This window comes from Aphelocoma coerulescens, unplaced genomic scaffold, assembly GCF_041296385.1.
Source record: "Aphelocoma coerulescens isolate FSJ_1873_10779 unplaced genomic scaffold, UR_Acoe_1.0 HiC_scaffold_97, whole genome shotgun sequence".
Lineage (NCBI taxonomy): Eukaryota > Metazoa > Chordata > Aves > Passeriformes > Corvidae > Aphelocoma > Aphelocoma coerulescens.
The window spans coordinates 345209-368947 of record NW_027184078.1 but is presented as its reverse complement, the minus strand read 5'-3'; the positions used below and the strand labels follow the sequence as shown (position 1 = coordinate 368947).

The 23739-nt window shown below is 50.9% G+C and overlaps 2 protein-coding genes across 3 annotated transcripts in view; both read left to right on the top strand.

Moving 5' to 3' along the window:
• Positions 1-12020, top strand: part of LOC138102625 (butyrophilin subfamily 1 member A1-like) — a 28188-nt gene extending 16168 nt beyond the window's left edge. For both annotated transcript variants that reach the window (XM_069000341.1, XM_069000342.1), the window contains 4 exons: positions 1182-1244; positions 3349-3513; positions 9423-9449; positions 10109-12020. In XM_069000341.1, coding sequence (XP_068856442.1) covers positions 1182-1244; positions 3349-3513; positions 9423-9449; positions 10109-10668 — 815 coding nt within the window. In that variant the 3' untranslated portion in view covers positions 10669-12020. The remainder of the gene's footprint in view (positions 1-1181; positions 1245-3348; positions 3514-9422; positions 9450-10108) is intronic.
• An 8073-nt stretch (positions 12021-20093) lies between these two features.
• The window catches only part of LOC138102647 (uncharacterized), a 77099-nt gene continuing 73453 nt past the window's right edge, over positions 20094-23739 (top strand). Inside the window, exon 1 of the mRNA XM_069000369.1 lies at positions 20094-20214. Within this exon, the coding sequence (XP_068856470.1) occupies positions 20094-20214 (121 nt within the window). The remainder of the gene's footprint in view (positions 20215-23739) is intronic.

The window sequence follows — 23739 nt, the reverse complement described above, 5'->3', positions numbered from 1 at the left end:
CCTTTCCCCAGTCCAGTGCCAGCTGTTCCAGCTCTGTGGTGTCTGAGGGCACAGCCATGCTCAGCACTTACTGGGGGCATTTGTGGATGTGGTTTTCCTTCCTGGCTGGGAGCTGGAGCAGGGCCCTGCCAAGCCTGGAGAACCTGTGGCAGAGTGTCATGGCCAAGGGCCCAAAGCAGCCCCAGGAAACCATTGCTCATGGCAAGGCAGGACTGAGCCTCCCCTAACAGCTCTCCTGAGCTCACACCACTCACAGCTTCTGAGATCTATGCATGGAGCTTCAAATGGATCTAGAGAGGTCCCCAAGGGCTGACAAATGCCCAGGAAGGGACCACCATGGGAACACAAGGGAAGGAAGAAGTGCAGCTGATGAAGCCGTGGAAGATGGGGCTGTGGCAGACACCTGGGGGCACATGTGGACACGTGGGCACAGAGCCCACCTGACCAGGCCATGTTGGTGACCTTGGCAGAGGCTCCTGGTGGCATTTGGACTGTTCTTATACGACGTTCACACTGGAGTATCTCTCACCTGGCTGTGGGGTTCCTCTCTGCAGCACCACTGGGAGATACAAACCTGACCTCTCTGGTGTCAGGAGTGTTCAGCACCCGTTTGGCTGAAGCCCTGAGCCTTCAGCTTGGTCTGCAGAGCAGACCCTGGTCTCAGCAGGAGACCCCACTACATACCTCCTGTGCTCCTTCCCACCCTGAGCAGCTCTGCCATGCGCTGACAGAGGCAAAACCAAAGTCCTAAGCAAATTGGAAGAACAGAATTGGCCTGTTAAGCAATCTCCTGGGCATGAAGGAGAGCTGTCAGGGGAGGTTCTGGGAGGAGAAGGGCAGGAGCAGAACAATCCCAGTGTGGGGTGTCAGGAGGGGAAGGGGCCGAGTGAGGCCCGAGCAACCTCCCTGTGAAAGCCCATGTGGTGCTGCAGAGCCCTGGGGTGTGATTGTCACTGCAGAGAAAAGCGAGGCCAGTCGAGGTCTGTGCCCAGAGCACGTTACCTGCAGAACCCCTTCCAGTGCATAGAGATTTTGAAGCTCCTTTTCTTTTCTTTGATGTCTAATGGAGGAGTCTCATCCTCACGTCAGGATATCACAGATGAGCAGGGGGAGAGTCTGTCGGAGCTTCTCTCACTTCCAGTAGGAAGCAGTAGAAATGTTCACTCTAAACTCTCTTGCAGGCAGACAACACCACATTCCATGGATTTCCTCTAGGAGTAAAGAAAAGACACCTTCCTGTGCAGGTGAGTGCCAGGTCTTGCACTACGTGGAAACAAAACCCTACCTAGAAAGAAGATCCAGAGGGCTTTTGTGCATGAGGGCCCAGCACAGTGAGATCAAACAATCTCACCCCTTCAGACATTTCCACTTCCAAGGGCTTCCAGAAAGTCCTTTGTTATACTTCCCACCCCAAGAAGATGCCCAGGAGCCCAGGCTCCCAGGGTGCAGGGCAGCCCTGGCAGTGGGCTTTTCCCAGCACAGACAGGACAGCCTGGACTCTGCTGGGTCCCATTCCCCCATGGGTTCTAAGGCCAGCTGTTGTCCTGCACAGGATCTTTCCAGCTAGGATGCTGGCAGGGGAATGTTCTTTCCTTAAGGAACACTTGGAAATTACCATAGCCTGGGCTCTCCCCCATGGCCAGGCTGTTGGGCAGTGAGGAGGCCACGGGGTTCCTTTCAATATTCCTGACCAGCAGCACAGGAGCTCCAAGCCCATGTTTAGAAGGGCTCACAGTGGTGCTGAGACTCCTTTCAACAGGCAACACATGAAGGAGGAAAAAGTCTCCAAGTCATGAGGAAGACTAAAGCTCCAGGAGAGAGGTCATGGCTCCCAGAGAAAATGCCTAGTGGAGATGGACTTGTAATCCAGGGAAGAGATCAGTAATGGTCCTCATGAGTGCATCAGCATGTGAATTCTCTATCCCTGTTTTTAAGGGATGAGTGAGTTCTTTCCCATAGTCTCTGAATTAGAAGGATTCTTTGGGGAAAGAGATGTCTGAAGTTCAAAGATTTAGAAACAGGCACAACATGAGGGAACTGAGTCTGAGTTTCTTGTCTTAATTGATCCATAAAGAAAGCAGGTAAAAAAGAAAACATTCCCAGATTGCAACTCCAGTTGCAGGTTTAATTCCTCTGAGGTGAATATTGATCAGGCAGAGAGTGGAAGGAACAATAAGAGACCCTAAGAAGAGATCTTCAGTAAGAGAATTTGAAACAGAGTTTTTGAGCATCCCCAGGGCAAATGGGTGGTCTCATTTCCAAGGAGGCAATGTCAGTGTTCCAGGGATACCTGTCTTTCTTCACAGAAAGGACACTAGTGTCCAGTAACAATGGGGACCTGGAATCCATGTTGCATTGAGACCACCAGCAGCTCTCACAACAAATTCAGACTCTGCAGAGAGCTTTCCAGAACATGCAGAGCTTTACACAGCGTGACCTTCAGCTCCTCAGAACAGAGCTGGAGAACAAACTAGGTGAGCAGGGATATTATCCTTCAGGACTTAATCTCTCTGAAGGGAAAAGCTGCTCTAAAGAACAACTGTAGCTCATCCTCCAAAGCACCTCAGAGGGGATGGGGAACGACAGTCCTTACACGGGGAACAGCTTTAGCACACCGTGACACTGAAGGAGCTCCGTGCTGAAGTGTTCTCTGCAGGGGTAAAGGTCTCTCTTCTCTCCCTTGTCCTTGAAGAGAGTGGGAACTGTGAGTTCTCTCATTGCCTGCCTCCTTGAAGTCCGGTCCCTGTCTCTGTCCCTTTCCCCATTGCCCTTCTGCTACTTCCCCACTCCTGGTGCCACGTTGGGCGAGGCTGGGCTGTGCACACCGTGTGTCTGTGCCCATGACGAGCCCCGCCCTGTGCTCCCCTGCTCTTTTCAGGGCCATCTCTGTGGGCAGTGCATGAGGTGGGGGCAGGGAAGGGCACTGGCAGCACTCAGCATTCTCTGACCAATGTCCAGGGACCTTCCCCTGGCCAGGCACAGGGCCCGTGTCCATCTCAGGGGCCACTGACCAAGGCTGAGGCCCAGTGAACATTCCTGAGACTACAGTGTGGCTGGAGAGGCAGGTGGGGGATGCCCCAGCACACCTTCCTCCTGACAAAGACCGTTGCCTCCCAGGGCCTACTGATGCTTTCTGGAGCGATGGAGTGGAGTCATTCCTGCCCTCCGAGAGCCCATCAGGCCTTGGTCAGGCCTTCAGAGAGGCTCAGAGGGAGTGGGCAAGCCCCGAGAAGGGACACTCTGGCAGGGACTTTGAATCTGAGCTTTTGGGCATCATCATTGCAGATTGTTGTCTCCTCCTCAAGAGGACAGTGGCAGTGTCCCTGTGACATGGTTCTTTCTTCCCAGGAAGGACAGTGGAGTCAAATACAAGGACCATGGAATCCATGTGGAAGGAGGACCTCCAGGAAGTCTTCCAAAATATTCAAACTCTGCAGCAAGCTTTCCAGAAGATGCAGGACTCCACACAGCGTGACCTTGAGCTCCTCAGAAGAGACCTGGAGAATGAACGAGGTGAGCAGGGCCATTGCCCAGCAGAACTGCATCTCTCTGGAGGTAAAAGATGCTCTACAGGCCAACTGTCCTGGGAGCTTGTCCTTCACAGCTCCACTAAACGAATGGAGGACCATCCTTACATGGTTAAGAGATTTCTCATCCATGCCACTGAGACACCTCCAAGCTGAAATGTTCTCTGCAGGGGTCAAGGTGCCTCTTCTCTTTCTTGTACTTGGAGAGTGTGGGAACAGTGAGCTCTTTCATTCCTTGATAGTTGTTAAGTCTGCTCTACAGGCAAATCATCTAGTGAGCTCATCCTCCTCAGCTCGTCAAATTGATGGAGAGGGACAGATTTCCTGGATGAGTAGCACTTTTGTCCTGCCCCCTAAGACACCTGAATGCTGAGGTGGGGACTGCAGGTCATCAAGGTTCCTCTGCTCTCCCTTGTCTTTGAAGGGAGTGTGTACCATGGGCTCTCCATGACCTGAGATGTGCAAAAGGTGTCCACCTGCACATCCTCCTACACAGTCATCTTCTCACAACAGAGTGGTGTCTCCCACAGTCCACAGATGCTATGTGGAGAGATGGAAGGGGATCATCCCAATGCTTCATCCTGCCCAGGAGAGAGGTCATGGCTCCTTCCCAGAGAAAATGCCTGGTGGAAATGGACTTGTAATCCAGGGAAGAGATCAGTAATGGTCCTCATGAGTGCATCAGCATGTGAATTCTCTATCCCTGTTTTTAAGGGATGAGTGAGTTCTTTCCCATAGTCTCTGAATTAGAAGGATTCTTTGGGGAAAGAGATGTCTGAAGTTCAAAGATTTAGAAACAGGCACAACATGAGGGAACTGAGTCTGAGTTTCTTGTCTTAATCGATCCATAAAGAAAGCAGGTAAAAAAGAAAACATTCCCAGATTGCAACTCCAGTTGCAGGTTTAATTCCTCTGAGGTGAATATTGATCAGGCAGAGAGTGGAAGGAACAATAAGAGACCCTAAGAAGAGATCTTCAGTAAGAGAATTTGAAACAGAGTTTTTGAGCATCCCCAGGGCAAATGGGTGGTCTCATTTCCAAGGAGGCAATGTCAGTGTTCCAGGGATACCTGTCTTTCTTCACAGAAAGGACACTAGTGTCCAGTAACAATGGGGACCTGGAATCCATGTTGCATTGAGACCACCAGCAGCTCTCACAACAAATTCAGACTCTGCAGAGAGCTTTCCAGAACATGCAGAGCTTTACACAGCGTGACCTTTCAAACATTCTAGCAGACCTGAAGAACGAACGAGGTAAGCAGGCCCATTCCCCAGCAGGCCTTCATCTCTTTGAAAGCAGAATCTGCTCTGCAGGCAAATCATCCTTTAAGCTCGTCCTCCACAGCTCCTCAAAGGAGGTAGTGAAGGACAGTCCTTACCTGGGGAAGAGCTTTTGTGATATCTGACACTGAAACAGCTCTGTGCTGAAGTGTTCTCTGCAGGGGTCAAGGTTCCTGTTCTCTGTCCTTGAAGTGTGATCTGTGAGTTCTCTCATTTCCTGACACTTGTTAACGTTCCCCCTGAAGTCCGGTCCCTGTCTCCGTCCCTTTCCCCATTGCCCTTCTCCTTCTGCCCCACTCCTGATGCCATGTTGGGCAAAGCCAGGCTGTGCACACCATGTGTGTCTGTGCCCATGATGGCTCACCCCATGGGCTCCTCTGCTCAGCTTGGGGGCATCTCCATGGGCAGTGCATGAGGTGGGGGCAGTGAGGGCACTGGCAGCACCCAGCACTCTCTGCGCAGTGTCTGGGGAACTTCTCCTGGGCTGGTCACAAGGCCCTTATTGTGAACTCACTCTGCCTCTGATATGTCTGTGATGCCTTTTCCTGGTCTTAAAATCAAGAGTCATACACGGTTAGAAGGGGAAAAGGGATTTTACCTTGGTAAAGGGATTTTACCTTAGGTGTACACGTCCAGGTCATATGCATCGAGATGCACCCCACCGAGTCTATCTCCCCAACATCGGGTATAACATTATAGGTTTTACTAACTAGCATATCTATCAAAGATTCCCCAATGAGAGGCTCAAGTGAGCCCCCCTCCCCAAGGAACCTTCCCCTGGATGGTTCTATCTTGGTTTACAGAATGTGTTCTGGAGAGGACCTTGGGGTCTGGGGCACACTGATCCCTAGCTACGAAGCTTCTAAAATGTTTAATCTCTTAGCTTGACAAACAAGTCCAAGAATGTAGGCAATAAGCACTAGGAATACAGAAGTTGTAAAAAGGTATAACAGGGGTATAAAAGAAAAGGCAAAAATATTCATGGCATCATCAGAATGGTCCTCACTTTGAATTTCTTCTATATCTCTCCCTTTCCCCACTCACCTTCCTCGTGTATAAGGTAGTTGTGTCCCACAACCCACAGATGCTGTTTGGTGAGATGGACCGGGGTCATCTCAACCTTCCATCCTGCCCAGCAAGCCTTGGTCAAGTCCTCAGGAAGGCTCACAGGGCCTGTGCTCTTTCCCCAGCTCTTCATCAGTCACTCCATTCAAACCAGTTCAAAGAAACTGGTAAGGAGTAAGCCCAGGCCCAAGTCCTGGCTGGAAGCTGACCTGCTGGAGAGATGCTCTGCATGGAAGGACCTGGGGGTCTTGGTGAACAAAACATTGTCCAAGAGGGAGAAATGTGCCCCTGTAAATGAGAAGGGCAGTGGTATCCTGGGGTGCATTAGCATGGGCATTGCCAGCAGCTGGAGGGAGGAGCAGCCTTGATGAGGCCCATCTGGATTGCTGAGTCCAGTTCTGGCATTCTCAGCACTAGAGAAACATGGAGTGGGTCCAGCTGAGGGCTACAAAGATGTTCAGGGGACTGGAGCATCTCTCTTGTGAGGAGAGCCTGAGGGAGCTAGGCCTGTTTGGTCTGGAGAAGAGAAGACTGAGAGGGGATTCTCATCAACGTACAAAAGGGTCAAAAGAATGGGTGTCAGGAGGATGGAGCTGGCACTTTGCAGCAGTGCTGAAAAATAGGATGAGAGACAACAGTCAGAAACTGAAAAAAAGGAATTGCCACATGAATGTGACAAAGATCTTTACTGGAGGGTGAGTGAGCACTGGAACCGATTCCCCAGAGAGGTTGTGGAGTCTCCTTCTCTGGAGATATTCAAAAGCATTCTAGACACAATCCTGAGGAAGGGTTTCTAGGAGACCCTGCTTGAGCAAGGAGGTTGGACTAGATGACCTCCAGTGCTCCCTTTCAAATTTACCCATTCTGTATTTCTGTATGTCGCGGGTTGGGTTTGTAACCAGGCAGAAACACCAATTTAGTGTAGTGGTTTGGTCTAAAATACTCATTGCTGTTTATCTTCTGTGAGATAAGAATTAAGAGAAATGCAAAGCAGGCACCAAACTTGAAAGAATATAAAGAAGTTTATTAACAGACCTAAAAGAGGGAAAAAAAAAAAAATTATACCACCTTCAGAACTCTCCTCCTCCCCCCACCTTCCTCCCTTCTCCCACTGACAATGTAAAAAGACAACCCTTCAGATGTTCAGTCTGTTTACCACTTCCATAATAACCTTGTTCAGTCCATTTAGAAAGAGAAGTCTCTTCTTGCTCATGCTATGAAAACAGATTCACACCGAGACAGCCACCCACTTCCAAATATTGTTCAGTCCATTTAGGAAGAGGAGTCTCTCTGCTCACATGTGAGTCCTTTCCCCCAACTTGCAGCTTTTCCCACAACTGCTTTCGAGGGTCCACTCTTGAAGGTTTTTGGGGTACAATTTTAAGGTTGAGCCATTCAGAAACAAAAAAACAGAGGCCCTTCTCCTTCCCTGGGAGCAAAGGGTCTTCCTCATCTTCATCGTTAGGACTATCTCTGGGAGCATCTTTAGGAACTGAGGTTTTCTCCTTTCCCATTTGGAGCAAAAGTCCTCATCTGGTCCATCTCTCCCTGTCCAAACTTCTCATAAAATTACAGCTGTGTCAGCATCTGCCTATTGCTTACGAGTTGAACACTCCACCCCCCATATCTTCATGAAATTACAACGAGATACTCTGATATATCATAGCTTCACAACAGACTTTCAGCTTTAAGCATCTCCTTTTTTTTTCTTCCCTCACGTTTTCAGCTCTTCACAGCAATAAAAGGGTTAATCTCACCTCGGCCTTGCAGCTTTGCAGCTGGAATGTTGAATTTTTCTTATCGCGGTGGAGAGGGGGGAGAGCCAAGCCGCTCCGGCTGCCCATGGCAAGGCTGGGGGGCGTTCCATGGCTGGAACAGGTCCATTGACTCCAGGATGGCTGAGGCCTGGCCCGGCCTGGCCCAAGCAGGGGGCCTGGCTGGGCCTGCTGGCCCCCACACGGGGCCAGCAGCCACCTGTCCCAGCGCCGGAAACGAGAGAGAGCTTGGGGGGGAGTTTGTCTATTCTTAAGTGTGTATCACGGAGGTGATCACAACTTTAAGTGGCTTAAAGAATTGTCCATATTGAAACTGGCCAGCTGATAGGTTCTATCAGGTCCCAGAGGAAGCTGTAAGCACCCCTTAGCAAGGACATCCTTTCCGGGACTATGCTTGCTAACCTATGACACAGTAATTCTGTGAAAGTTTGAGGGGCTTTTTACTTTTCTTTCCAGAGCCCATGTGCCCATGAACTCTGGGAGATGGGCACTTGAGGGAGGGAAGGACCCAGAGAAAGAGTTAAAGAGAGGAATCTTTTGCTCAGGCCTTGGGCAAGACCTGTTCCACTGGCTCAAGAGTGCCCAATCACTCCTGGTGTGACTTCTGTCCTGTCTACACCAGCTTGCCATGAACACTGTCCCTTTCCTGGAAAAAACAGCTCTGGACCTGGATCATTCATACTGCCCTGTGTTCTGGGCTGGGTCCTCTTTGTCAGTGAAAGAAGATCAGAGACTCCTTGGTCTTTCCAAGAGGAAAGGCCCAGTGTCATTACTGGGAGAAGGTCTCACCTTAGGGAAGGCAAGGTCCTTGTCCCAGTGATGCTGGTCATTCCTCACGGGAAGGACAGTGGAGCCCGTCAAATATCTCTAGTGGGAACTGGTGGAGGAAATCTGCCTTCGGTTGCTGTCAGGTCCTTGTCTGTGAAAGCCCATCTTCTTTTTATTCCATGGTCTGGCCATTCCTCTGGCCTCACTTTCCCATCTGAAAAGGAAGGAGAGGTCAAGCTCATCTCACAGCAGTTCCTAGACCTCCACAGACTTCAGAGGGAGCAAGCTGGAGCCATGTGCCCCATGTCTGGGAAACAAAATTGTCACACACCCTACTTTACTGTTTTCACTTGACCAGGGAACAGAACTGGCTAACATAATTGTGTGTGAAGGGGGAAAGCAGGGGCATGTGAGCATGGCCTCAGTGTCATCTAGAACAGACAGTTGGCCAATTCTGTTTGGACCACCCATCTAGAATCTGGAAATGACTATAAAGAATGAGCAGATTTTAAGGCACTCTGGAAGTGCTTCCCTGGAGAACTGTCAGTTTCTATCAGGAGATACTCAGGCAGCAGCTGGGCTGTGGTAGGGAAGGTCCATCCCTACAGCAGATGGGACCAGTGAAGAGCCCTGCAGCTACAGCTCCTCCCATCCTATGGCCAAACCAGAGAGGTCTCTCCATGGAAATTCATCTCCCATGTTCCCTATCCCTTCTCCCCTACCACCAGCATGGCCTCTTTTTCCTTCTCATTAAGAACTCCTGCCTGGATTTCAGGGCTGGTTGGAGTTCTTGCTGCTAAAGGACTGAGCACCCCAGTGCCTCCGGCTTTGCTGCCTTTGGAGAATGGCCCGGGGCTGCTAGAGGTGTTCCCCAACTGAGACAACAAGTGTGTTACTGCAGGTGAACCTTGTCCTTTTGGCCAACAGCTTGGGTTGTGTCTGAACACTTGGGGGCCCAGCAAACCTTGACAAATCTGCTCATTGTCTGCTTTTCTCTTTTCCCACAGAATTTTTCAAAGTACTGCACTACGAAGGTAAGCATAGGGCAGGTGAGGAGGTGAGTCCTCAGAGCCTGAGTGCAGCTCTGGAAACACATCCCACCCTCTCAGAGAGCTGTTTGGAGAAGAACACACTCAGGGAAAGTGTGTTCTTTCACGACTTCTATCATGGCTGTGTGCCACCCAAGGCCCTGCTTTTCTTGTCAGGAGCCCTCTCAGCTGTGGGGAGCAGGCACAGCCAGCTTACACTTTTGAGAAGAAACTGCTTAAAGCTTGAAAATCCCCTTCAGACTTTGCCAAAGAGTTAATCCTGACACCCAAACCTCATTCCAGCTGCTGCCAACTCCTGCTCCTTGTCCTCAGACCACCCCCCAGCAATGCAGAGATGGAGGGAGAGGGGGTTCAGCCCCACAGCTGCCTCCTTGGAGCTGCCTGCTGCAGTCCCAGCAGCGCTGGAGCAGTGCCTGGCATTTGGTGCCTGCAGGCTGCCACTCTCTCTGGCAGCAGCCCAAGGAAGGGACATGGTGGGAGGGGAGGGAGAAGCTGGAGGTGCCCTGAGGCAAGAGGCTGCTGAGTGCACCTGAGTGTGGAGGGGGGAAGGACAAATGGGAGGGGACTGAGGGCACAGAAGGGAAAGGCTCAGAAAATCAGAGCTTGTGTTTTCTGCTCCTCATGGCCTGACTTGACCATTGCAGGGGATGTCACCCTGGATGCTGACACGGCTCATCCCAGGTTGGAAATCTCTGCAGATGGGAAGAGTGTGAAAGATACTGGTGTCATCAGACATGTGCCCAGCAATGAGAAGAGATTTGATTCCCATCTGTTTGTGCTGGCAAAGGAAGGATACACATCTGGGAAACACTGCTGGGAGGTGTCTGTTGGGAGAAGAAGGAGCTGGGCCTTGGGTATTGCCCGGGAATCTGTGACTCGCAAAGGGCCATTGACTCTGTGCCCTCAGAATGGCTTCTTGGCCATAGGGCTGGCAGATGGACGAGACTATTGGGCCTACACAGATCGTTTGACCCGTCTGAGTGTGAGTGGGCACTTGCACAAGATTGGGATCTTCCTGAACATCTCAGCCAAGAAGCTGAGATTTTACAATGCCCATAAGGGAGCAACTCTCTACACTTTTAGCATTGGGGATGGCAACAGTCAGGAAGGGAAATTCATTCCCTTCCTCTCCACAGGCCCTGCTACTGCAAAGCTTGACCCTGAGCCTCTGCTAATAGTGCAGGAATTTGATGATGATGACTAGGTTGCTCTGCATTTCAAAGGTCACTAATGTAAAGTCAGTGATCAAATCCCATTGTAATCGGGCTACTGCTTAATTTGTGTCTAGCAAACAAAGGTAACGTCCTGGGGTGATGTTATGAGGTTGGTTTTTTTTATTCCATAAGCATCTGCTTAATGCCCAAAGGCGCTGTGTCTTTAAGATGGACCCGGGGGGCGGGGCCATGGGACCCATGTGCAGGGCAGTTGAACGGTTCGACCCAACAACTCTGGGGCTTCAGGGTCTCAGTGGGGCTTGAGAGGGAGTGTGCCGGGAGCGCTGTGCTGCTTTTTTTGTTGTTTTTTTTTTTTTTTATTCCAGCTAGGTGGAAAAAGGTTGTGTTTGGGGTTTTTTTGTCCTTTTTCCCTTCCCTCCCCCTTGCCTCCCTGCCTCACTTCCCTTCTCTCCAATCTGGGGAGCCTGTGGGGTGGTCCTGGTGGGCCCGCAGGGTGGCCCTGGCTGGTCCGAGCCCATGTGTCTGTTCCCTCTCCAGGCATTTGTTGTATTTTGAGGGGTTTGTTCTGTTCTACCCTGGTTTTTTGATGTTAATAAACAGTTTGGTTTTTTTCCCACTTTTGCTCATTGTTACCAATTTGTCCCATTGGTGGAGGAAAAGGGAAGGCCCTTTTTCCTTTGGAGGAGGCACTCATTCCAGAGCGCTTCCTCCTAAAATTTTGTCTCCAAAAACCAGGACAGTTAATGAAGGAAAATAATGATCTGTTACAGTGTCAGCTCTGAATTTTTTGACATTATGTATCAGAATGAAAATTTTTTTCAGAGAATGTAGGAACCCAGAGTTCCAAGAATATTTCTCTGCCTCTTTTTAAGGGTTCTTACCCCCCTGAACAACACTGTTTTAACCTCCAAGCTTGGAAAAAATTACCAATGATCAGACAAGAACTAGAAAATACAGTGGTGTGAATTAGGTGATAGACTACTATGTAAAATTGTTACAAGGTGAAAAATTTAGAGGTTTTAGGCTTCTTTTTGTAGTAAGTAGATAAGAGTAAAAAATATCAAAATGGAGGATTGTTGTTGTTCTCCAAACCTTCTTCTTCTTCTTCTACTACTCCATGCTCTGCAGTAAAAGTAGTTTGGATTGATTGGATAGAAAATTCCAAAGTTCCTAGTCGTGTTACTGAATAATTGGCAGGAAAGTGAAAATAATGTACATTTTTAGTAACTATTGGTTAAAATATCTTTAAAAGGCTGTGTAAATCTTGATAATTGCTCTCACTCCTACTTTTCTTCCTTCTATGCTGTACCTGGGTCACGCTAGTGGGTCTGTTCCTCTGATAAGACTTAATAAACAACTATCTGGAAGCATTGAAACCAAAGGAGACGTCTCGGTTTATCTCTCAAACTCCTTGCAAGGACTTTCAGCAAATTCTCTCCCATCAGGAGAGACTTGATTTATGGCACAGTAAAGTGTCAAATGGTGCCCCGTGTGAGGATCGAACTCATGGCCTTCAGATTATGAGACTCTTCAGTCCCCTACACATTTGAGCTCATGGACTGAACGCTGCACCCTGGTTTCAGTTTAAGAGTTGATGCAGGTTTGAGTGGAACAGGGTGAGTTTCCCTAAGTAGCACGGTCCCCCATGTGGGCTGGTGGGAACCCCATTCCATATGCGGTCCCCGCATATTAAGAACGTACCACTGTAGAGGCGTTTCGGGGCTTGACCTGTGAGATTGATTCGGTAGTAAATTGCTTCGGACTTGTAGTTTCTCAGAAACCAGTCTGCAAGAGGGTTCAAAGGTGCCTATTAACATAGGACCAGTAGTGGGCAGCTTGAATGTCATGTAACCATCCCCAGTCTGGTTTGTGGAACCCAGTAGATCTAACTCTTTGGGTGTCCCCATGGTGACATTGATGCTTTTCAAGAATGCAGTTTGCCAGCAGGCTTGAGTCCGATCAGCCCTGAACAATTGCCATTGACTGTGGCGTTCCCTATCAGTGAGCTGTTGTCTAGCATCCCTCAGAAGTCTTGTGGGTTAAAATATGGGACCCCAGTTAAGCAGGTGCAGAATGGGTCCCCCGGCGTGGCCAGGCTCAGACACATGGAGTCTTGCCCCATTAAATTAGCTAGGGTGACCCACATGTTTTGTCACTTTTGGATTGGTGTCAACATTGCGTGCGACCTGGTTAGGATGCTTACAAGAAGCAAACCTCTCAGAATATTTGCGGGCCCAGTGCTGCTTTGTCGCTTCCCAGCGCTTGGGGGCCACCACATGCTGCCGTGGGACATGAACCTGTGTGCTACACTCTCGCCCTAACACTGCCACCCTCCATACTGCCTTCACTCAGTCTAAATGAGCGGACAGCCGATCAAAGATGTCCGCCAATACCCTTGTCTCAAGACAGTCAAAAACAATTCCCCACTCTACCTCTGTGTCTGGTGCTATACCCAAGAAGTTACACAGTTCCCCTTCTTAGTTCTGCCTTTGATCACGATCCACACAAGGCGGGCTCATATACCACCATACCACCTGCTTTCTAACGTTAGCTTGTGTGCCCAGAGGGTCCGCCAACAACCACCGCAAGTCACTAGCAACCACCCAGGGCAGCCGCTACATTCACCACAGGGTCTCGCTATTTCCCCCACTACAGAGAGTGGTGGACCTGGCAAGTTCTCAGCCCCCTCACTCAGCCACGTCTGCAGCCTCTCCCAAGGCTTCTTGGGACAGGGGTCCCAGAGTTCCAGCTGTTGTAGTAGTGGCGTTACTTTCCTCAGGAGCCGATGCTGACTGTGCCTTCTTGCTTCGGGGTCCTGCATGCGTAGCACGGCACCACTTGCTGGGCACCCACAGCAGTCCCTCTGGGGAGGAAACACACATATATCCTTGGCCATTAAATAGCACTGGGCTGGGACCTTCCCACAAACCTGTTTGAGGGTTACGATACAAAACACTTATTCCTGGAAGAGACTGCTCGATGCTACAAACCATCTGATGATGGATTGCCACTGGAGGCTCCTCCCTATCCCCGGCCAGAGAGAGGAAGTTCAATGTAAACAGCAGTTTGCTTAGCCATTTACTTGGTTCCATCTCTTCCCCTTTCTGTTGGGCAAGATATTCTTTTAGTGTATGATGGGCTCTCTCTACCAGTGCCTGACCGGTGGGCAAGTGTGGGATCCCCGTGATATGTTCTACCCTCCACTGCTGCATAAATCTGGCTAGGCGACCGCTGGTGTATGCTGGCCCATTGTCCGTTTTGATCTTTTTGGGTACCCCCATTACTGCGAAGCAAGAGAGCAGATGCCGCTCCACATGCAATGCCTTCTCTCCATTCTGAGCAGTAGCCCACAGGAAATGTGAAAAGGTGTCAATTGTTACATGCACATAGCGCTGTCAGCCGAACTCAGGGATGTGAGTGACATCCATTTGCCAGAGCTTGAGGGCTTTCAAACCCTTGGGGTTAACCCCCACACTTAACCCAGGGCTGTGATGGCTACAGCGGGGACAAGCCCGCACTATGCTGCTGACTTCGGTGGGGGAAGACATGCAATCAATGTGATTGATAAAGCAAGCTTTGTTTATTGGCAATACAGAGGCACTTATATAGTATTGAGTGTACATGCTTATCAGTTCTTTAATTGGTTTAAACTTACGAAAGTGCATTCTTGTTTGTACATAATTGGGTTAGATAAAAGACTACATTTGGCAAGCTTCTATTATTTATGTTTTAACTTGAGAAATCAAAGTTCTTCCTCCCTTCTCATGGTCAGTACATCTTATCAGCACAGCACTGTACCTCCTTAAAACTCCCTTTTGGTTCTCAGGCCTGTTTCTCACGCAGGCATTTTCTCATGCAGGCCTTTGGTCATGCAGGCCTTTGCTTGTACAGCTCTTTTATTGATCTGTACCTTTCGGCTTTATCAATGATCCATGTCCATGATCCTCTAACCATTCTTCAACACTATGCCTTTTGCTTCTAACAGCGGGATCCTAAACTGTCTCTGCAGGTGTTTTGCATTTTGGTGGAACAAATCATGGCTACATCTGGCTTGCTCAAAAATGCTCGCAGGTGGGAGATTCACTATGGGGGCACAGGTCACCACCTTGTCTGCATGGGCATTGCCCTCTCCCCGCCCAATGTTCCACTGGTGGCTCCGAATGTGTAGGATACAGTAGGGGTGTGTCCGTTGTTGCAGGGTATGCTGCAACGTGATAAGCAGTCTGCCGAAATGTTCATTGTTAGTACGCCAGATTTCTTCATCATGGATCTGTTGGGCTACTCCAACAACATATAGGGAGTCGCTGACTACATTCACCAGTTCATTTGACCACTGTCGTAATGCCCATATCATGGCGTGCAGTTTGAGTGTTTGCAAGCTGTTGGCCGGTTCTCCCACTATGACATGAGTCTTCCAGTGGTCATTCTCTTTCCATGCACAGGTGGCCTGCTTTGTCTTCCTCCCCAAATCCGTGAACACTGTGCGCCCAAGTACCGGCCGATCTACATTCAGCGGGCGGTCCAGCCACTCATAGCACCCCAGCAGCTGCGCCAGCCTTCCCTGTGGGCGCTTGTTATGGACCATGCCAGTGAATCTGAGCAGAGCTTCTTGCAGTGCCTCTGCATGGCGTAGCATCCACTCCAAGTCCCCTGTCCGGACCGGTATACTGATGTCCTCTGCCTCTCTGCCATCCAACTCCACCACTTGGTTGCGACTCTTTCGGATTAAAAGCGCCACCATCTCCACCCTGGACTGTAGTCTGAAGCGTGGCTGAGTCAGCGGGAAGATCCATTTGAGAATCCAGATATCCTCCCCCTTTTTCTTTTGCCATTGGTGGATGATGGCATGTGAACCCTCTGCACCGGTCAGGGTGATGAGGATGGTAAGTGGGATTCCTTCTTCTCTGCGTGACACCCATGTGTGCCGCAGCTTATCTGTGACCTTGGTGAGAGCTGCTGCTTGGTCCAGGGAGCATTCTCGAGGTTCAGCAGCGTTCGCCCCATGCAGCCATGGCAGGAAGGGGGTAAGGTCAGTGTTCATGATTCCCGCGACTCCGTGGACCCATTGCAGATCTCCTAGCAGCCGTTGCGCATCATGGAGCGTGGAGATTTCTGTGTTTAGCTTGATCTTTTGGGGCCTAATTAGCAATTCTGATACGAGCCAGCCCAAGTACTTCCATGGTGCAGTCCGCTGGATCTTCTTGGGGGTGATCTCTAATCCAGTCTCATGCAGTTGCTCTCTGGCCCATTGCATCTCTTTATCTGGGAACTCTTTAGCAGTAGATATCAGGATGTCATCCATATAATGGTAGATGAGTGCTTCTGCGTAGCGTTGTCGAATTGGACGTAGCGCCCAGTCAACATATAGCTGACCCAGCATGGGGGAATTTTTCATCCCCTGGGGCAGGACAACCCACTCGTAGCGCTTAGTAGGCTCACTGCGATTCTTTGTGGGCACTGTCAAGGCAAAACATTCTGTGTCCTTTGGATGCAGTGGGATTGTGAAAAAGCAGTCCTGTAAGTCAATTACAGTGATTTGCCATCCCGCTGGGATCATTGTAGGAGCCAGTAGCCCAGGTTGCAGCGCCTCCATAGTTTGCATGCACGCATTCACTTGTCGAAGGTCGTGAAGGAGGCGCCACCTTCCCGACTTCTTTGGGATCACAAAGATGGGGGTGTTCCATGGACTGACCAAAGGCTTTATGTGTCCTGCTGCTAGCTGTTCTGCAACAAGCTGTTCTACTATCTTCAGCCTTTCATCTGTTACTGGCCACTGCTCGACCCAGACAGGATCATCTGTTACCCAGGTGAGAGCCCGTATGGGCGGCTGATCGGCATTGGCCGTCAGCATAAATGCTGGTCCGTGGTGAGCACAAGGCCTAGCTGCGCAAGGATGTCACGTCTGATCAGGCCTTGCAGGGTCTGAGGCAGCTTCATAACATAGGGCCGACACACAATGGTTTGATTGTCCTCAAACTCTAGGGCAATTGGGGTTGCACTTACTTGGGGGATTTGTGTTCCCCCCATCCCTACCAGCTGGGCTGCTGGTTTTTCCAGTCTCCAACCAGGTAGCGATACCACCTGGTTAATTATGGTGACGTCAGCCCCAGTGTTGAAAAGCAGCCGTATTTTGATGGCTTCTGCCCCCCTTCACAGGATCACTTGCCACTGAGGTCGTTGGGCCAGGTTCAACGTCCAAAACATGTCGAACCCAGAGGACCCAAAAGTGTGGTCTCTGTGGACACTGCTGTTGCTGATTTCCCCATTGGTCATTAGGGGAATGGGGATGATTTGGGCAATGGACTGCCCTGTGGGATAGTCACAGGTGACTGCAGCATGTAGGCCATGATCTTAATTTTGCCGGTGTAGTTGGCGTTGATGACTTCAGGCAGCACCACTACTCCCTGCCAGCTGGTTTATGACCACCCCACAAGTAGACCACCCAGATGAGGGCCGTCTGATGACGGGGGCCCTTGGCTGTGGTCAGGATCAGGGTGACCTGGTGGTTCGTCAGTGTGACTTCTATTGAGGTTGCCACATCCACTCCAAGGCTCCCTTGGGTGGCTGGCTGGTTCTGTTGAAGGAAACCACCGGGGTTGCACTCAACTCGTGGCTCTTTGGGGCAATCGTGTCCTGGCACGCGGCCCCACTGTGCTGTGCTGGCCATTTCCCGCATGGCGGTATGCTATGGTGGTGTGGGTGTCGGAATTGCAGTTGTGGCACCACACCATTTTTCCGGCAAGTGTGCCTCATCTGCCCCTCTTCACTGCACCAGAAACAGGCTACTCCGCCTGTCTGGGGACCAGGAAGTGGGCCAGCAGCCCTCACCCCCTTTTTACTTTGCGCCCCTCCCATCAGCGCTGAGGTGATGACTTGTCCCTGTTCTTGCAGGACATTCTGCAGCATTGCGGTAAAGGCAGCTGTTTGAGATGACGCCTCCGCACGGCTAGCACGCACGAGCATCTCATCTACTCCTGCTCCCTGGGGCAGCGTGGCAAGAATCATCTTAGTTTGCCTATTAGCATTTTCAAAGGCAAGGGTCCGGAACATTTGCTCTTGGAGCTCTTTGGAGAGCTCAGTTGCGTCCTTCAAGGCTGCTGACCGACGGTCAATGAACTGACCATATGGCTCTGACAGCCCCTGTTGGACTGCCGCATATGGAGGAGACTTCTTCTTTTCGGATACTGACAACAAGGCTTTGTGGGCAAGAGTCCGTGACAACTGATGAATGATTGTGGGCATGGTCAGCTGCGTCACCGTCGCTCCATAAGCTCCATTCCCAGTTAGCATGTTGGCTTGGATCACATACAGTGGGTCTTGCGTATCACCTTGGTGTTTGCTAGCTTCTTCTTGTGCTAGCCGCTTCCATGTTTGCTCCCAGAGCAGGAACTGTGAAGGGGTCAACAACAACTGTGCGATGCTGATGCGATCATTAGGACACAGGACATCTGCTGTAAAGATAAACTGCAGGATGCTCCGTGTAGCTTTGGACCAGAGGCCGTGCGTGGTGACCGTTTGCTTCGCTTGCTGCAAGATCTTCCAGTCATGGGGTTCCCACTTTGTGGTGTCCCCCTGTATCAGTACAGGGCAGGCTAGGGCATCTACGGCTTGCCAATCTCCTTCAATGATTGTGTTACGGACAACTCCATTCCATCTCCTTTGCAATGGATCAGTCTTTGCTGTCAGGGCTGACAGAGGCAATGGCTGCACCTCCTCTTGCTGGGAGGGAAGGGCTGTAGGCCCTGTGCCCAGTTGTCCCAATGGGAATGGAGGAATTCTGGTGGCCATCTTGACTGGTGGGTCCATGGGATGCCATGATGCTGATGGTGTGGCTTCGCGAGCCTTAGACTCCAGCGCGTCCTGATGCGTAGACAATTCAGCAAGCTTCTTCATTACTTCATGCATCATCTGTCGGTGCTTCTCCTCCTCTTGGGGCTGACCCCCGGCAGCCCTGGCTGGCTCTGCCTCTGCAGGTGACAAAGTCGTAGAGGCTGCTTTGCAGTCGGACGATGATCTGCTGTCTGGCAGAGGGGGGTGGCACGCTGCCTTTTTCGGCTGGCAGCTAGGACCGCTCGTTTCTCCTCTGCTCACCTGCGCCCCACCTCCAGAGTCAGGAGGCTCTGCTTCTGCCTTCGCTTCCAGTTCTCCCTCAGGCTTCTGCAGGGTAACTTCCTTCCCTGCTGGGTCCAGCAGCTCCTGCAGCGAGCGTACAGGTGCTGCTGTTCCCTTCATCGGTTGACCTGAAGAATGGCACAACTCTGGACTCCACCCTTGCCTCCGGCCACCTCTCCGTGAGACCCCCCTCTCTTTCTTTTCTGGGGCCACCACCCCCCAGTGCCTCCATAGCTGCCACAGCCACCTTCCTCTCTGCTTTCATTTCTGCGAGGGTATTAGTCACAGCTCTCCGTGTTAATCCGAGAGCTTTAGCTTCTTTACCTTCCTTTCCACCCTCAATTGTGGACTTCCATAGTCTGTTTCCAACTTCCCACCACTCTGCGGTCGAAAGCAAAAGCAAAGTGCATTTCAAAAACCCTTGTTCCTGGGCCCACATTATTAGGGCATAGAGATCCCGATCTTTTACAGTCTCACCTCTCTTAGAGTGGATACTGGCTAGGAGATGAGTTGCAGCCTCGTATTCCATAGCTGTTTTACCTGTGAGGACTCACTCGGCCGTGCAAGCTCCAGTCTCTAGCACCACTCAGCTTTTTGCCGGGGCACTCCCACTCCAGCTCTCCAGGCTCCTCACTACCAGTGCTTCCTCCAGCTCCCATGCACCTCTGAGTAAAAGGGGCAATTTCCAAACCCTCTCAGGGGATTCAGGTCATAGTGTGAAACTTGGCAGGTGCTTTAGGGAGCTAGACGCATCCACCTGGAACTACAAACCCAACTGAAATGGGCTTGAGGAGCTGCCAAGCCAGGAAGACAAAGGAGATGCAGGATGGAGCTGCATGCGTGGGAAGGTGCTGGCCCAGCCAAGAATCAGCAGTGGGAACATGGACAGGGGCACGGGGCTGAGCTGGGCTGCTGCCTGTCTGACCAAACCCCTCTGTGCCCCATGGTGCAGGTGCCGGTGTGATGGCCCAGGACATCTGCAGCTCCCCAGGGCATGGTGAGTACAGGGATAGGTCCTGTAAGGGGAGTTGTGTGGGGCTGGAGATGGGAAGGGAGAAGGGCTTTTTTCCCACATGTGTGAACCCCTGGAGAGGAAATTCTTCCCCTCCCAGATTCTGCACTTGCATCAGCAACACTCTCTCAGGCCATCCCTGTGTTCTCATCTCCAGGTGACCTCCCAGCTCCTGCCTTCCAAATGAACCCTGCTGCTGCACAGGAAGGGGAACAGGTTTTGGTTTAGTGCATAACTGGCTGGAAGTCTGCTGATACCCAAATCATCTTCTGCAAGGACAGGGTGCAGGTGCAAAGCCTGAAAGCCCAACAGGGGCAGGGGAGGTACTACATGCACTTCAACATGAAAGGGGAGAGTGCAGGGACATTCATATGTGGGTACCAGCACAAGGACAACAGCAACCGAGTGAGGAACTCTGCCCTCAGTGCTTCCCAGAATCTGCGTCTCACAGGTGAGTCGTGGCACTGGGGCACACATAGGAAACACTCCAGCGCTCCTGAGACCCCAGCTGAGGGAGGGGATCCTGCCCTGCCCCATGGCATGTCCCTGGGCAGTTGGGATGCTGGGGGTCAGGGTGCACTTCAGCACAGCCTTGGGCACCAGGGACACTCCTGCCAGTCCCAGCAGAGCATCCTGCTCCTCTCCTGCCCCAGCATCACAGAAAGGGCAGAGTGGTGGTGCCAGATCTAATGCAGAGCCACAGGTGTGCAGGGCATTCATTTATTGATCCCCACAGTTGATAGAGGATGGATTGGGGGTCCTCACAGTGGCTCAGTACCTGGAGGAGCTGCAGATTCTCTCCCTGTCCCTTTCTCCTCTCAGGCAGCGGATTAATCTCTCAGTCAGGGACATCCACTGCTGGTGAGTGATTCCCTCCCTCACACCCAATGTCCCTCAGCATTGGGCCAAGGCTGCTCAGCTTCTAGCACTAGGGCACTGGGAGGATCATCAGCCAAGATCTGGCCTGTCTCTAAGGGCATACTGTGCTCAAAGCTTCCACTCCCCATAACACCCTCCTCTTTCCAAACAGCTTCTGTGCACACAGATACCAATCCCATGTGCCTGGAGACATTTTACAAAGACATCATGATAAGGTTGGTGGTCATGTCTCTCCTCCTCCTGGCTACAGCCACCTACTTTTTTTGTGAGATATGGCAAGAAATTTCTGGATTTTCAGTCTGGAGTTGCATCCTGACACAGGGCTGCTGCTGTCTGACCTCTGCTGGTTTAGGATGGTCAGCTCTTTACCCCATATCAAAGAAAGCTGAGCTTCTCAGCCTTTTCCTTTGTCACTGACAGATGTAAAGCTGCTGAGACGACAAAACCTTTACCAAAGGGATGACTGTCCTTGAATGCCAAAATGTGTAGAGAGAAACCAAATGCATCCCTGCCCCAGGCACACACTGGCTCCCATCCTCTGGGAACAAGGATTGAGGCTCTGAGCTGCCCTGAGTGCAGCCAGCACGGCTCCTCCACACTCTGGCTGAGCACAGCTGCTGAGAGCCTCGGAGAAGCCAGGCTGGGAAAGGGGAGTCAGGGTTGTGAAGGCTGGGACAGAAAAATCCCTCTGCCAGTGAGATGTGCAGGTTCAGCCCATCATCTTCACTGCAGAGCCCAGAGCAGGGAAAGCCAGAGCTGTGCAGGAACTCTGCCTCCCACCTCTGCCTTTCTTTTCCTTGCAGGGGCCTGCAGAGAGAGATGCCAAAGGTGAGCAGCAATCCCTGGGGGCTGCGGGGCTGGGGCTGATGGAGACGGGGGCATCCCAGCCCCCTGGGGTGGTCCTTGTCCAGGGGCAGCATGGTCTGTGCCCATGGGGGGATTCCCCCACGGTGCAGGCAGGGAGGAGCAGGGCTTGCCCTGGTGTCTTGGGGTGACCTTATGATGTGTATCCCATATCGCTGCCTATGCCCAGAAATTAATTTTTGTGCCTTTCTATGCCTCTAAACTGAGCCTGAGAGGGGGAAGGAAAACTGAGCAAAACTTTTTCAAAGCAGTTTGCAGCTTGTTCAAGGTCATACACAGATAGCAATTTGTTTTCCCAGCTGTGGCAGGGGAGGGAGGAAGCACCCGGCTTGCTGTGCCCAGGACAGTTTTTTGGCCAGTGGTTCAGCTGCTTTTTCTCCAGAGAGAAACTGAGAGTTGAATTTTTCCTTCCCTAGAATTTCAGATTTTCTCCCTTTTCTGCTGGACTGCTTGATTGCTTTAACATCAGAGCACATCAGGAGGACTTTCCACTGGGCACAGAGGGCCTGGCCCTGGGCCAAGGCCCAGCTCTGAGGAGACCAAAGGGAGGACTCTAACACTTTCCCAGGTTTTTCCTCCATGGCGAAAGATTTTATTATTTAGCATTATTTTCCTTTTCCCGTGTGTTTGTTAAATAAATAGCTTTTATCTCTTTCACTTTCCTTTGAGGAAAATTTTTTTTTTCCTGAACCTGGTGGGGGGAGGGGTGGTTGTGCCTTCTCTCAGAGGATATATTTCTAAATTTGGCCAATCCGGAACACCTGGCCTTGACTCCAGCCATGGACCTGATGCAAGACAGAATCACCCACGGCAATGGCTCCAATGGGCTCATCACAGTCTGGGCACAGACCCCAGATCCCTTTCCCCCAACTCTCTCCAAGCAGCAGCAAGTTCATTGTATGTCCTGTCCCCTGTCCAGCTGCAGAGGGGAGTGAGAGAGAGGCTTTGGTGGGTGCCTGGAGTCAGGCCAACATCAACCCACTACAGGGCCCCACAATGTCACATTGATTTCATGAGCCCCCATAGTGTCACAATGCCAACCTGGTTCCTTCGGCCCTGCAGTGTCACACTGGCCCCTTGGTTCCACAGTGTCCCAATGACCTCCTTGGATCCTCTGTGGCACATGGGCCCCTCGGTTCCATGAGGCCCTGCAGTGTCACAATGCTCTTCTTCATTGAACAAGAGCACAATAAGCACTAGCTTCTATGAGATTCTGCAGTGTCACAATGCTCCCTCGTTTCCATGAGATTCTGCATTGTCACCAAGGCTCCTTGGTTCCATGGGGCCTCACTGTGTCACATTGGTGGAATCCTTGATTCCATGAGGCCCCAGAGTGTCACAAATGCCCCTTAGGTCCTGTCTTGGAATGATATATTATCATTATTCATAATGATAATATATCCCATAATCATCTGTGCCCCAAAAATTCTTACTGCATCTTTAAGACACTGCTGCTGGGGATCCTGTGTGTGTTGGGGGACAAAATTTGCTTTTGCACAGGCAGTTTTTGAAAGCTTCTCACCCAGGTTCTTATTTCACATCTCTGCACAGCATGGTATTTGCTTTGCTGGCTTGGTTTTCTGCTCAGGAAAAAGTTGTTTTGGTTTTTTTTTTTGTTTGGTTTTTGGGGGGTTTTTTTGGTGGTTGTTTTGTTGTTGGTTTTTTTGTGGATTTTTTGTTGTCTTTTTTTTGTTTTGATTTGGGTTCTTTGTTTGTTATTTTTGTTTTTGGTTGATTTCTTTTTTTGCTTTTTTTTTGTTTTCCTTGGCTGTGAGAAGCTGCGGGAGTAATCTGTGGGTTGCCTTGAGACAAATTCCACAAGCTGGTTGTCTGAAGCCAGAGTTATCATGCCAACAGAAAGTGGAAGTGTAGCAGCTGCAGAAAAGCTTGAAAAAGCTCAGGTCCTCTCTGGAGCACAGCAGAGCTGACTGGGAGACACCAAAACAGCTGGCAAAGGCCCCAGGGGGCTGTGGAGTAGAGCATGGCCCTTCACAAGCCTTGGGAAAAGACCACTGCCCAGTGGCGTGTCCTGGCCTTCACTGGGCTTTGCTGAGGCTTGAAGGAGGCCTGCTGCCCTCCAAAACCTCCAGGGCTTTTGGTGCCTCTGGCTCATCAAGGAACTACTGCGCTACAGAGAGGGGCAGAACAGTCAGTAAGGGCTGGTGTGAGACCACAAAGTTAATAATTCATATTAAAGTTAATAATTCATAGAATTCCCATTCAAAGTCCATTG